The sequence below is a fragment of the Macrotis lagotis genome, chromosome 1 (assembly GCF_037893015.1).
Source record: "Macrotis lagotis isolate mMagLag1 chromosome 1, bilby.v1.9.chrom.fasta, whole genome shotgun sequence".
NCBI classification, from domain to species: domain Eukaryota; kingdom Metazoa; phylum Chordata; class Mammalia; order Peramelemorphia; family Peramelidae; genus Macrotis; species Macrotis lagotis.
Genome location: NC_133658.1, coordinates 572,874,356 through 572,889,760, shown reverse-complemented (window position 1 = coordinate 572,889,760; position 15,405 = coordinate 572,874,356). Strand labels below are relative to the sequence as shown.

General features: G+C 39.0%; 1 protein-coding gene across 2 annotated transcripts in view; it reads right to left on the bottom strand.

Annotated features, from left to right (window-relative positions):
* Positions 1-15,405, bottom strand: part of CFAP91 (cilia and flagella associated protein 91) — a 118,815-nt gene that overhangs the window by 6,529 nt on the left and 96,881 nt on the right. For both annotated transcript variants that reach the window (XM_074214587.1, XM_074214588.1), the window contains exons 12-17: positions 15,185-15,256; positions 12,891-13,037; positions 10,772-10,993; positions 4,003-4,151; positions 2,413-2,504; positions 1,051-1,230 (exon numbers count right to left, since the gene is read on the bottom strand). In XM_074214587.1, the coding sequence (XP_074070688.1) occupies positions 1,052-1,230; positions 2,413-2,504; positions 4,003-4,151; positions 10,772-10,993; positions 12,891-13,037; positions 15,185-15,256 (861 nt within the window). In that variant the 3' untranslated portion in view covers position 1,051. The remainder of the gene's footprint in view (positions 1-1,050; positions 1,231-2,412; positions 2,505-4,002; positions 4,152-10,771; positions 10,994-12,890; positions 13,038-15,184; positions 15,257-15,405) is intronic.

The window sequence follows — 15,405 nt, the reverse complement described above, 5'->3', positions numbered from 1 at the left end:
ACACATGAGCTGTCACTTTGACCTCTCTCAACATCAGTTTCCTCCTCTACAAAATGGGGAAAATAATAATGCCCACTATGAGAGCACATACACAGCACTCTGCAAACCTTCAAGAGAAGCATACATACTTGCTCTCAGTATTATTAAGAGAGCCTCCCAATTACTCTCCCAGTCTTAAAAACTTTCCCCTCTCTAATATATCTTTGTACCCAGCTGCCAAATTGAAAGTCCTATAGCACAGGTGAGCTGGTCACAATAGCCTCTTAAATCTCCTTATCCACTAGGTCTTTGTTGCGTCAGGGACCCCTCTGGCGGACTGGTAAAACCTAGAGATGGCCCTTCCTCAGAATTCTTTATCTAAATCCATAAAGTAAAATAGCCAGGATGATCAATTCAACCATTTATACTGAAATACAGCCACCAAAAAGATTAAGAACAAACAAAAACAAGTTCACAGACCCTTGGTGTTAGAAAACCCTGTTCTGGATTAAAACATAAATTCCTGTTTTGGATTTTAAACTCTCCTTCAACCTGGATCCAACCAACCTTTCCACCTTATCATACATTATTCCCTCTGATGCATGCTATGGTTGAGCCATGTGAGTTTTCCTGCTGTTCCTCACATAGGACACTCCTCTATCCTTTAAAGAGCTAGAATTCCACAACTGACTTTCTGTTCAGTCTGTTCTTCCTGATCCTTTCCTGGTACTAGATCCCAAGCCTTGCTAATGAGTCATTTTATTTTTTTATCTCTAGCAAAAGGGAGAATTCAGGATAATTTGAAAGTAGTCATTCTCAATCAGGTGTGAACTCTGAGCTGGTTAATAGCCCATCTTTCTCTGGGCAGTAGAGCTCTGGGTCCCGTCCAGGGCTGATGACCTGGCCCCCAAAGCTTCTTGAAGGATTCAGAGAACCCTCAAGAAGAACTCTTTTTTGCCTTCATTGAAAAGAAGGACGCAATTATTTGTGGCTGGCTCTTTTTATTCCACAGGTTATCTCAAGGCTCCATGACATGTGTAGAAAAAGCAACTCATAGAAAGTCAAACTCACCTCAATCAGACTTCTTCTCTTTTTTGGCCATAAATCGGGCAAACATCTTGTCAATCTCTGATTCCGGCCTCTGCTTAGGGGGCTGGGTTGTCTCAGTTGAACCCTGCTGGGTGACTTTTTCAGCATTTTCATAGATGATCTGATGAGCTGCAAGAATGTGCTTCTTTTGTAAATTTTTTACTAGAACAAAAGGAAAGAAGTATTTTTACTATGAAAATTTATTCTGCAATAACATTCAAAAGATATCTGAAGATAGCTTTGAAAATGTTTTTTAAACCCTGTAAATCAGTTGAATCAGTAAGCAGTTATTATGTTTTGTTATTGTCTGATAAGTGTCCTTTGTTCTTAAGAGGACCCAACATTAAGAAGATGTCATGACTTGTGAGTTATGAGGATTTTAGTGAGGGAGGAGTGTGCAAAGTCACCAGCCTCATTCTCTCATCCAGTATCCAGTGGCAAGAATAGATCAGGATAACGAGATGGCCCCTAAAGCATGGGGAGACTTTAAGGTCATTCCCAGGTCTCAAATTTGACTGAAGTAATGCTCATGCAGTGATTAAAGCTAGGTAAGATAGGAGGCAAAGAATGGCCTCTTTTACCTAGTTAAAAAAAAAATCAATCTGGGTGGGGAAGACCCTCTTGCTATTTACACTCACTCAGAGAGAAGTTAGGCCCTATGCCAGGTACTAGGGATACAAAGACAAAGTGGTCCAAAGAGTCCTTTCCTTCAAGGAGCTTACATTCCATCCTAGGAAATATGTAGGTATTTTTATAAGACAAATGCTAGAGGTCTGGACCTGTGTTCTTCCTGCTATGCCTTCGGCACAGTCATTTCTACGTGACTGTGGTTGAGTCCATTATCATGTGCGCTAAGACATTCTTGGTAAAATTTGGTGGGGTTTTGAAATTGTACGTAGTAACTTGGGGATGGGACATCTAAAAGAGAAAGAGGCAGTAAAATGTTTTAGGGGACAGAATATCAGATCTGATATCAAGAAGACCCGAGTTCAAATTCAGCCCCCAAACACTTAGTAGCTGTCTATGGCCTGAGGCAAGTCATTCAACCTGTTTCCTTATTTGTAAAGTGAGCATTATAACAGTGCCTCCCTCCCAGGATTGTGGTGAGGATCAAATGAGACAACAATTGTAAAATACTTAGCATAGATAGCAAGTGTATGTAAAAATCTTAGCTATTATCATTGTTGTTATTATTATTATTAGATTTGCTGTTATAGAATCTGAGTAACTAAAAGCAGTTAGCCTAGATATACGGTCTGCCCTAATGTCCATTTCTGTTTTTTTAACAAAAGAGAATATAATTTTTAGAATAAGAATGGAAATGAGGCATTTCTACCATCTTACCTTTCTCGTTCACAAATGTTTTGTGCACTTCTGGAATCAGGAAACTGTAAACCAGCTCTGCAACAATCTCTTCTGATTGAAGTTGAGTTCGACTAAATGATAAACAACATCAAGTGGAATAAAATGTTTGCTATTGTAGTGTAGTTACCTTCTTACACTAAGACTCTCCTGTGGATGAAAACCTGGATGTGAATGGGTCTCCACTGAGAGAGCTCTGAAATATACAATCCAGAGGGGGAATGAGGCAACTACAGGATCTTTTGCAGTTTGCTTCTGTTTGTATCAATATGCCACAAAAGTCTAAAACTTTTGAACAACCTTCTAGTGCTATCTGAAATTCAGTCACTGAGTCTCATTCATGATTTGAAATAGAAAAAGAAAGCAAAATACATAAGTGTCTAAGGATGAAGGCTTTTTAAAACCTGAGGTTAGCTAGTGCTGCATAGTGAGGACTTAGTTAACTGAAAACTACTTCAGGATGACGATGAACATGGAGCCAGGTCCAGGGGTCTGCTGGTGGTGAGGAGACAGTTGTGGTTCTTTTAAGTGAGAAATCACAGAGCTCTCTGGCTCAGGAATGTAAAAAGAAACTCGATTACAAAGGTTACCATAAGGAAATAAGCTATACCAAGAGTTGTCCAGCTAAGATTTCCTATGGAGGTTGAGAGAATCCTTAAGAAAAGTTGCTCCACAAAGGAGAAGGGAAGGTGACTTCTTCAAAAAGCCCTTGGAGGAAGAGGTCAGGGAGGTACCAAGGAGTGGTTTCAATGCATGACCTAAGGTTGTATTCCTTTGCTGTGTTTGAGCAATGCAGAGTTGTAGATAAACCATTACTCTTAAATTAAAGTTAAGCATCTTAACTAAGGACATCAGCTTGACTGGGACTGAGGGACTTTTTTAACTCAAGGTAGCCTTAAGAGATTTATGACATACAACTAGGAGAGCCTGGTGAGAACTTGGAGACATTAGTTTAGATAGGATTACATAGCAGATTAATACACAATCAATACAGAAATATGGAAGGTTTAGCAGTTCTAAAAGATTCACTATTTTAAGAGTGCCTATTTGCTTAGGTACATTCCTTGCACATAAGAAACAACACAGAGAAAGGAAAGGGCTACATTTGCTTCTACACAGAAAAAGGGTAGAAAAATGGCAATGTCTTTCTGCCCAAAGTTCCCCTGTTCCTCCTGTGTTGAGTCCCTATCTGGACTCCCTTGATCTTCCCCAGGTGAATGAAGGAGGACAAGGAGGACAAGGAGGACAAGGAGGACAAGGAGGACAAGGAGGACAAGGAGGACAAGGAGGACAAGGAGGACAAGGAGGACAAGGAGGACAAGGAGGACAAGGAGGACAAGGAGGACAAGGAGGACAAGGAGGACAAGGAGGACAAGGAGGACAAAGTCTCTGTTTATTGACCCAAATACCAGTGCTTAAATATCCTCTCCCAGTCTCTAATCCACTCCCACTCCTGTGGCACTTAGTAAGATAAGGCTCTGGTGCTCAAGGACACCAGGTGAAGATCATTTACAGTGCTCCCATACACAACAGTCCCTAACACTCCTGGCATTCTGTTCTGTGAATACATACCGATTTTCCATTTCATAAGCAATGTCATTGATTTCCTTAGCCATCTTCTGAATTTCTTCCCGAGCTTGTTCTTCTGCTGTGCTTTCCTCAGTATTTAATATGATGTCTTCCAGATAGGAGGTAACAGTACTCTGGTGAATTTTAATCACCTGTACCAAAAATAAAATAGCCTATTTAGTTACACCAGTTAAGTGATGGAGGGGGAGTTTAAGATGTATCTACCTCAGTATTAGGCTTAATACGTACATGTTAAATTAAGAACTCATAATAAATGCTTTTTTAAAAAATTAAACCAAATATTGAGTAACTCTCCAAACAAAATGCTAAACTTTAAATGGTTTTGCATTGTTTTTTAAATAGTTTCCCTTTAATATCAAATTTGTTTAAAATTTTTTAAAAAATCAATTCGTTTTGACTTCTATATCTTCCCATGTTCTTATATAAATCTGCGGCTTTCTTTTTTTAATGTAATTTTAGTCAGTGTGCATTTTATTCTTATTTCATAGAGTCTCACTATGCATCATTTTTATACAAACTACTGCATTTCTTGGTACATATTACATATTTGTTGTTTTTTTAAATCAAAATATTCTATTATACAACCATTCCCTACCTACAGACATGTAAATTGATTTTTTTCCTGTTGTATAAAATCTAGGAATATTTTTGTATGAAAGTCTTTTCTTCATCTTTTAATGATATTTTATGATATAATCAGCGATAGGATTTCTGGGGTTAAGTGTTATAATCTCATTCTTCTATTGTATATTAGGATTTTGGGGGGGCTTTTTGATCCAGAAACATTTCTAGTATCCTCTCATCTCTCTTTACTGATCATTCATCCTAGATCCCACCTAACTTATTTCTCAAACCCCTTATTTGCCAATTCCTTTCTATTCAGTTCCTGCCTCTCCATCTAACCACCCCAAATTTCCCACACACATCATGCAAGCTATCCTGATACTTCCATTATAACAGTCAAGAGACTGTATCCATGCTTTTATGAACTGTGAAGCATCAATTAATGTCCTGAAACTATAGGTCTAATAATGTCACTCTCATGCTCAAAACACTTCAATGGCTCCAAATGCTTCTAGGATAAAAGAGATTCGCCAGAATTGTATTTAAAAAACTCAACTACATTTTCAGTCTTACTTTTTATTACCTCCCTTCACACAGATTTGTCCTGCTAGCTGTTCCTTGAATTCCAAATTCCATCTCCAGGCTCACACCTTTTTTTGCATAAGCTATTGCTGGGCCATGGGGCATTCATCTCCAATTCTTCTTGTCCCTAAGTTCATTCAAGGCTCAGTTTTGGCTGCATCTCTAGTAGGAAGCCTTTTCTGATCAGATCCAATTTTTAGTGTTCCCTTCTCTCCTGAAATTATCTTGAATTTACCTACAGTGATATTGAGAATTTAGAGCTAATCCTTATCTTTTAGAAATCACCAAATCCATCCCATATTTTACTAAGCAACAAGCTGAGTACCAAAGAGGTTAAGAGGTCACCAAGTCACCAACTAGCAAAACTGAAATTCGAAACTAAATATCTTTTTAAAAAAATTTAACATTAATTCTTAATTTTTCAGTTCCAAATTCTCCAAATTCTCTCCCCAGTCCATCTTCCATTTATTGAAAAGGAATATGAAACCCATTATACATGTGAACTCATAGAAAACATTTCTATATTATCCACACATCATAAAAAAGCAAAAAAAAAAAAGGAAGTGAAAAACAGTATGTTTTGATCTGTACTCAGTCCATCAGTTCTCCCTTTGGAGGGGGTAGTAGCCTTTTTCATCATGATTTACTTGGAATTGTTCAGGATGGTTGTTTTGATGGCAGCTGCTAAGTCTTTCATAGCTGATTACCATTGCAATATTGCTGTTAATGTGTACAATGTTCTATTCACTTTACTTTACAGGTTTTTCTGAAACTATCTCCACCCTCATTTCTCATAGCACAACTGTATTCCATGACAGTCATATACCACAACTTGTCCATACATTTCCTGATTAAGGGATATCCTCCCTCAATTTCCAATTCTCTAACACCACAAAATATACTACTTTAAGTACTATTGTACCTATAATGCCTTTCCCCTTTTCTTTGATCTCTTTGAGAGGTAGACCTAGTAGCAAACAAAAAGTCAAAGGATATATAGGCACAGGTTTCTAGTCCTTTGGGCATAGTTCCAAATTGTGCTCCTCTGGGGTTGAACTCAAAAACTGTGACTCCCAGTCTTGGGCTTTCTCTACTGCTCTTTCCATTACCTGTTCCATCTTCACTCCATTAATTACTGCGATACTCCTGATTCAGGAGTATGACACAGTTCCTCAGAGACTCTTCTTTAATAAATATTTGAATTGAATTTGTTTCATTTGATACTAACACATTATTATCAAGTGATACAAATGGTTGAGTACTGATAAAAAAACAGCCCACCTTATCTGTTTAATAATAATGACAGCTAGCATTTACACAAGGCTTTAAGATTTGCAAAGCACTTGGTAACATTGTCTCATTTGACACAACTCCTCAGGAGTTAGATATTATTATTATCATCTGCTTTTTTTTTCCAGACACTGTAGGAATAGCAAAATAGCAAATGGTTAGGCTATTATTGTATTTAGTTGCTATTAATAATTGGTTCATTAAACAAAATTATCCACCTAGATGATGAGCCCCAATTTTTCTCTTAATTAACATTCCTCTTTTAACATTCTTCATATCATTTCATCTACATAAATTCATGAAAATTTGTGCTTATACCAACCATGAATCATTCCACTGCCCCTTTGGGTAATCCTAGTCTGAAAAAAAAAGGTATATTCTTCATCCACTTGGATCCATCCACACTTTCTGCATGGATGTTAGACCAGACTTTTAATGATTATCTTATTTAGGCATGAAATCAGTGCATCATCTTTAAATAGGAGCATACAGAGGAACTAATCATCTCGAGAGTCCCTCCTTCTTCAATTTGAACGCTGCATCCTTGTTGTGGTTCATCCTTTGTTTCAAAGGGCACCAATGACATCATGGATTGACTTAAACATGAATTAGATTTAGGTGAGGCAGAGCTGCACAAAGTCATCAGTCTCATTTTCCTTCTGGAGCCATCAGTCAAGCCAGCAGTGAATGCCTAGGAGAGAGTACAGCTCCAAATGCTATGCCTTGGTTAATAATCAGGGGATCACTGGACAGTTACCTCAGTTACCCCTTTGTAGGTATCTTGTGATTTTGGCCTAAGCACAGTACAAGGGATCAGAGCCTTCAGGAAATGCTTTTCTCTACTGAATCAAACACATTTTTCATCCTTGGCAGACATTAATGTACAATTTGCCTGTTCCTTTCTGCCATCCTCATCAAGGACGACCTCTGTGCCTCCTGCACAAAAGAAAACATACGAGTATCGGGTAGTAATTAACCTCTTTTTTAGGTAATGATAAAGCTGAAGATTTTCCCCACATCTTCTGGAATGGATTTCTTAGTGCTTTCAAAATTGTGTCACTTCTACTAAGGAAAGTCTTGTTGATTTCTCCATTTTTATTTCCTTCAGTGCCACATTCACTTCTTCCTCAAGGAGCACGACAGAACTGTAACATGCGGCAGTGCCCCTTGGGACAGTTTTTACAGGCCTTTCCTACTTTTCATCCAAATGTTGTCCTCTTTTGAGGACATTCTGGAAATCCTAGGGATGATCTGGCCTATTCTGGTCTCTCACCAAGCTTTCTATAACAAAGATATACCAAGGATAACAATAACATCATATATAACATTTTACAGATAAGATTGAGGCAAAGAGAGATTAAGCATCTTGTTTTTCACTTCATTGCTTCTCAATGTTTTATCACTCTTAATTCTCCATCATCCTCCATAATATTTTTACCAGTGAGTTTGTTATTAAACTGGAATTTCCTTTGTCTGTCACAACTCTTCACCTGGCAAGGAGACCAAAAGTCTACTGGGTGAGACAAGTTTCTAGCTTTTTGGTTCAGTGTTGGTCTTCCTATTATGACAACTAGGTTACACTGGTTAAATTTCTGTATGATACGGGTATGATACACACACACACACACACGTGTGTGTGTTTTTTCCTCCATCTATTTCTTAATTATCAGTACAAATAACTTACAAAAGCTAAATTATTGCTTACTGATATTCTCTAAAATACTGTGTGATTCTTAGCATCCTCTTGTACTCTTCCCATTACTTTACCATACAATTACAAAAGAGGAAGAAAGAGAGTAGAAATGTAATGAAAACCATTTTGTATTTTTCTTTGCCTCATCAGTTGCAAGGCCAAAGAGCTGCTCACTAGGCAGCCAGCCTCCTGGTGAGGGAAGAGTCTATCTGGACTTAGCTAAGGCTGGTCCTTAGCAAACAGACACAAAGCCTCAAGCACATGAGGAGCTATTACAGCTTGTGCTCGGCCGCACCCCTGAAGAATCCAGGGGAACTCAAGCATCCCAGTAAGGGGCAGACCATGATCTACACTCCTGAAAGTTAACCTAGATTATTAAGTGTTCCTACCTAAAAACCATCTGTTCCATACTCTTGAGCCTGGTGGTGGTTCTCTGAATCTTGAAAAGTCATGCTGAGATTGAAAAGAATGGGCTAAAGTGTTGTTGAAGTATATATGCCTATGTAATTATAACCATAAAGAATTAGAATAGCTTAGTATAAGCCAGTGGTTCTTAAAGTGTGGTTCAGGTGCTGGGGGTCCCCAAGGTCAAAACTATTTCCATATGATTCAGGGACCCCCCCCTAAACTACTTCCCAAGCTCAATATAATGAATTTTAGGAAGATAGTTATGCAAATAACAGTCTGAATTCCCAGCTGAGAGTACTTTCTACACTCAGCCCAGGAGGCAGGAGTCACAAATCAAGACAAATCTCCCACAGGACCTTAACTTGATAACAGAAGACTTCTTAAGTCCTTTCATACTCAAATGGACATGACTCTCTTCTGTCAAGCTGAGAGACAGGAAAATAATGCCCTTCTTGCCTGGGAAAATGAATGTAGGCAATGGGTAAAATGTAAGTTTTAATATAAATATTGTTATCTCTCTTAATCTTTGGGGGCTAGATCTGCCTTCACCCTAGATTCAAGTTGCCAGCTGCTTCCATGCACCCTTCCTCTTCCACAACCCCATGGGAGGAAGCATGACATGCATGCTCTACTTTGGCCCTTGGTCCTGGTCCTTTCCCAGTGGTTGTGGGCCCAGACCCCTTGACTACAAGGCAAAAAGAGTCATTCAACATTACTCCAATCAGCAAGTAATCACAAAACAGAGTCCTGATGATCAGATGGAGGATCCCAGGGTCTGGTTTATCTACCCTAATACTGAACCCATAGGACCACTGGGTCCTTCCATGTTGTCTCTTTCAATGAGAATGACTTCTATGAGATCAGGGGTCATCTTGCTTTCCTATTTGATGACAAACATTTTCATGTTTCTTTTGCACATAGTAGTTGTTGACACTTAAAATTTAAAGTACATAAATGACACAGTCTGATGAAATAGGAGAACCCTTGTCTTCTGTTTTCCAGTGATCTCACAGTTAAGGTCTTCTAGTCTAACTCTCATTTTTCTGATAAGGATCAGAGGCCAAGAGTGGTTAAGATATTTGCTCACAGAATCACAGATTAAGTGACAAGGAAGGATTTGAACCTAGTCTTCTTTTTCCAGATCCAGTGCTCTTTCTACCAAATCACAGTGCCTCTTCAAAGTTAACTTTAAGTCAACGTACCTTAAATTTGTTCATTAATGAAGCTAATTAACATTTTAATCCTAGAGATTTTTTCCATCTCTAGGATAGGATTTTTCTTTTTTCTTTTTTAGTTTATTTTAGTAATCTATTCTTCCCTAGATAAAATGTAGATAAATGTAAAAATAACTTTTAACATTCATTTTAAAAAATGAGTTGGGAGAGGTTTTAAGATGCAGTCTCTTTAAATTTTGTTTAATGTCAAACATTCATTTGTTTGTATCTGGTTCATATTCAAACAACCTGTTCTATTACTGGCTCTAGTGATTTCTTTTTTATTTTAACTACTCAGCAGTTCATATTTGTCTGTTCCATGACAATTCTGGATATTCTTGACTGCTTTTGGTCAAATGTAGCAATTGTTGGAGGATATAAAGATAAGCTTTAATTTGGATTTCTGGTCTGCCCCCTTGAAATAAAATGGATTTGATAAAAGTTTTCAAATCACCAGCTCAGATTTTAGAAAATCGTGGTTTATAGGGAGAGACTATATAAATGTCCCCAAATGACTCAACATATTAAAATGAAAGTGGCATCATGACTATGATATTCAAGTGGTTTCCTTACCTATACCATGACAGTGTGTGTAACATCATCCATGAAAGAGATCTGAAGTTCAGATAATCACTCATGAATTTTAACTCTTTCAGTATAGGAACATATTATGTTGAAAAATATATATTTTCTGCAAGTTTTACTTATTATTTAGTTGTTTTAGGTTCACTTATAGGGTATTTAGAAAGAAACTAACATAAACTGCAACTATAATTGCTCCCAAATGAAATATATATTTTGGTCCAAATTTGGCACAAAATAGTCAGCACTGGGATGAAAGGAAAAAAAGAAATTTTTTTTTCCAGTATTAAAAGAGTTAAAGGGAATACTAACCACTTTTCCCAAAGCAGCTGCTCTCCCATTGCTCTCCCTTTAGATCAGTAAGAACTCTGTTTTGTCAGCTCCTCTCACACTGGCTTGATGTCCTCAGTTTACTTGCCTCTTTAAATATCTGATCCTCTTCACGCTGGCGCCTCTGCTCCACCTGGCGACGGCCACTCTCCTCGGCTTCTCGAATCCGACGCTCCCTCTCTGCCAGCATGGCAAAAGCATGGATCCTCCTCTCCTCCTGCAGGCGGATGAGCTCTTTGGAAAGGAAGTCAAACATGTCTGCTAAGGCCTTTCCTTCCAATCCACCTAAGTGATTTTCAATCATTGACATCTGAAAAATAATGTTTAAAAAGAAATCTTAAGCAGTTTGACTATTACTATAGAGTACTGCCTGCTAGACTGACTGCTGGCCAGTTTTTGACCTGGATTTATTTTTAATATCAAATTATTCACAAGATGTCTAGATAAGATCTCATTTCAAGTATCCTTATGAAGAGTATCTCTAGACACACTATTATGTTACAATGTGAGATGGATGAATGTCCGGTGCCCTCTCAGGCTTGAAAGCAGGAATCAAGCAGGCTGGGATTTTCCCAATAATTCAGGTGAAGTTTTAGTCAAACATTATTCCCTTCAATGTAAGGCAAAATATTTTGAAATACGTGACATTTTCACACAATTCTGTAAAGTGGCAGATTCTTGGTAGTACCAACACAAGAACAAACAGGGCTGAAAGCCCAGACATCCTGATCTTGGTCTGGGCCATGGATATTTCTCATTAGTGGTTCTTCACGTTCACTTTATCTTCCTTAGAGCCAAGACAGCTGGTCTTAAGCTCAGAGGTGGCCTGATAACATCTTATACAGCATAGTCCTGCTTTCAATTACCAGCTCTAAGGAGGAATTAGAAGCAATGCCTCCCAGCAGCTGGTTGGGCTGTTGTCATGCCTACATTTGTCATGCTCCTTGGTTTGGCAGTTTCTAACACTGCTGCATCATGGTGTGGCTGTGGTCACACCTCCATATCCTATAACACAGACAATGCTCCCAGGCCCTACATTCTGAATGAAGTCCCTCTCCTTTGGCCAAAACTACTTTCCTTGGCAGAATTCAACCCCTTGAAGGACTCCTTCCAGCCTGCACCATTTTGGCTGCCTTCTGCAATGATGTCTCCTTCTAGTCCTGTTGTTCTACCAAAAGTGAAACCGAATGACCCCTGCGCTCTGCCTTGATGCTCCTCCTGGGATGATGACTGTTAGAGCCTGTTAGTAAAGCAACTGTGCTGTCACCATCATGCAGGAGCACACAACCCATGGCATTGTTATTATATAAAAGTTATATTATTTATAGTTCACCCATATTGAATATATGATGCCCAATCAAATATAGCACAACAGAAATTATGCAGGTTACTAAATCTGATAGATTATTTTAAGTTTTACTTTGCATAGAACACAAGAGCTGGAAGGATCTTGGAAAGACTGACCCCAAAGTCCTTGGTTTTAATAAACAAACCAAGGACTATGAAACACAAGTGGCTTCCATGGGAAGAACAAGTTTCTTGGGCTCCTCAGCCCCAACCTGGAAGTATTTTCTTCACTAAACCATACTGTAATCTATTGCCCAGCCCTCTATCAAGGCATGGTTGTTTGCTCATAACTTAAAAAAATTAATAGAAATATTTGATCCTAAGATGCAAGAAAAATTATCCTTGCACTTTCTTTCTGTCTGACTGTGGCAGTCTAGATTGAATAAGGGAATACAAGAGGTGACCGAACAAGCCATCACCTCATCTATATGTGAATGTTTGAGTCCTTTTTCTAATTTTTATTTTTGGTAGGGATTTTGGAATGTAAATAGGACAAAAGTATATCCCAGCCATGCCAATTTGCTAGACCTTTTGATTTGAGCAAATTCTTTAAAATTAATTTGGAATACATTTGGAACTTTGAATATATAGGTCAGTTTTTGCAATAGGAACTGTTGTAGAATGAGATCATTTTGATGAAGATTAAGGGCAGGAGGTATGACAGGTCTGAATTGATTTTAAAGCCCAGCATTCCTAGTTTGCAGTTACAGGTCTCCTACTTAATACTAGATCTGTGGTACCTGGAATTCCCAGGCTGATTTTTTAAAAAAGAAGCTCAAGTGTTGAATCTTCTAAATAAAACTGAGTTTTATGTCTGAAAAAAAAATCTGGTCCAGTGCTTTTCCAAAGGTTGAACAGACCTTCTCTTCATGCAAGTCCCTCTGCCGCTGCAAGGCCAGTGTTACTTGCTTCTCTAGTTTCTTCAACAGTCTGTCATCTTCTTGAAGTGAATGAATAGTCCGCAATTCTTTGATCAACTCTAAACGCTTTTCTTTTCCTTCATACATCTTAAAGTAAACAGAAAAGGTGTGAATCGGGAGTTCTGAGGACAAAACTTGTTCCAAGTATATAGATTTATCTTAAGAATGTTTGAAATCACTTAGCCTAGGTAACTCCTACCCACACCACACCCAGTGTTCATATGGATGAACAGTGTGTTTCCTCAAGACCCCTGCTCTGCCCTAAGCCCTGGCCCCTTGCATGCTGAAGCAGCTAGAAGCCATTAGCTCATTCCTGCTGACTGAGCATCTTCTCAAAGCATACCCAGACAGAGACTGAATGCTTGGATATGTCCTTAAGAAAATGTATTGAAATAGTCTAGGAAAGAGAACATGAAAAAAGAACATTCTTCCCTGCAGAGTCTCTAATGTTGTGCAAGTGCTTAGTATAACTGGCCTACTCAAGAGTTCTATCAAGGGACTAACAGACCTTGGGAAAAATACAGACAAGTGAACTCTACCTGCTTTAAAATGATATTATCCAATTGAACAAACCATACTTAATTGCTGATTAAAAGTGTATCTGAGGGCGGCTAGATGGCATAGTGGATAAAGCACCGGCCCTGGAGTCAGGACTACCTGGGTTCAAATCCGGTCTCAGACACTTAATAATTACCTAGCTGTGTGACCTTGGGCAAGTCACTTAACCCCGTTTGCCTTGGAAGAAAAACCAACCTAAAAAAAAAAGTGTATCTGTAGGACAAGGAGAATGAGCTTTGAAGAAGCCTGTCAGGAGATGATGGTACAGGAGGTAGAGACTGGGCAGCTCATAGACTTCCCTGAAATGCTGCTCCAATGCCAGGACTGTTGCAGTTGGAGAAATGGAGCGGGGTGCATAAGCATGTCTGCCAGAAGATTGAGGGAATTTAGAAAGGGGGAAATGGGGCTCATGTTGGTGGGGCTGGTGTCAGTGGGGAGCCAGATATGGGAGGGGAGAGATGTGTGAGCCTGGCAGAGCCCCTATTCTGGGAGAAATGACCTGTGTTTAGCTGGGGCCTGGCTGCAACTGGAAATCTCTATTTGTTTCTTTCTGGAGGAGGGAGGGAGGGAGAGCACTCCCAGGTGGTGTTGTCTGGGGTTCTGGTTCATGACGCTTCAGAGCCTGAACATGCCCAGCATGGCTTCAGTGGAAGGAGCAAGATCCTGCCTAAAGTTATCTATCTGAATAAATCAGTTTGTTGTTACTGTTTCAAATTCCCTCTTTTTCTTTTTATAGCAGGAGACTGAGCTGACTAAAGCAACAGGCTTGCTTTCCCCCCAAAAAAAACCTTCAACACCTTTTTTTCTTCTCTACCCTTTGAAAAATGGGTGCCTCCTTTACTGCATTCCTTTATTTTCTATTTGCCCTCCTTTGTACACTCAGAAGGATGGCCTGCTCGGGGAATTATTAGTAATACATTAGGATGGGTTGCTTCCTACTCACTTGGCCTCCCCTAACCCTTCTCATTAACACGTGAGCCCCTAAAAAAAATTGGAACAAAAGTATTTTCCAGTCATTTTTTTGTTATTGAGGCTATCTAAGTGCTTTGAAGGTTCTTCCTCTACTTTTGTTCTCTTTTTTAGAATATGGGCATTCCTTGTTATATAGAAAATCAGACAACAGAATTCTGAATTAAGGATTTGATAAAAGTTAGGAAATAAACTCAATTTATGTTGCTATTATATAGAAATTTATGTAGATTTCCAAGTGAAGAAAATTCTTTCATTTAGCATTTCCAAAAAAAAGGGTATCCTGCTGCCACTGTCATAATGGCCTTCTTTCCCTTTATGTTGTGATGCCCAGCTGGGGCAATGGCAGTAGAACCAGCTTTCTATCAAAAGAACTGGGTGGTTGCTTCAAACTTGGGAAAATGGAGGAATTCCCTTTTGAAAAGAAGTCAGTGGAGCAGTTAGGTGGTGTAGTGAATAGAGCACTGGCCCTGGAATCAGGAGTACCTGAGTTCAAATCCAGCCACAGACACTTAATAATTACCTAGCTGTGTGGCCTTGGGCAAGTCATTCAACCCCACTGCCTTAAATAAATAAAATTTAAAAAAAAAGAAAGAAGGAAAATCAGTGGGGAGCAAAGTTCAAGACAGATATTTCACTGACTGCAATCAAACCACACTGCACATAATATTGGACAATTGTGGGAGAGTGAAGGAGCCCAAGAGTACCATGTTCTGGATGACTCGGCCACGAAGTAACTTTTGTAAGTAGACCACGGCCATTTCAATGTCCTCTTCTTCCTGAGAAAGGGTGAACAAGCAGACAGAAGAACATGTAAAGATTAAGATGCATGGTCACTAGCCTGCAGTTGGCTCTCCTGGGGTGCTAAATAAATGAGACTGTGAAATAAATGGACATCTCTGAGATGGAGGATCCTCTGAAGGAGCCT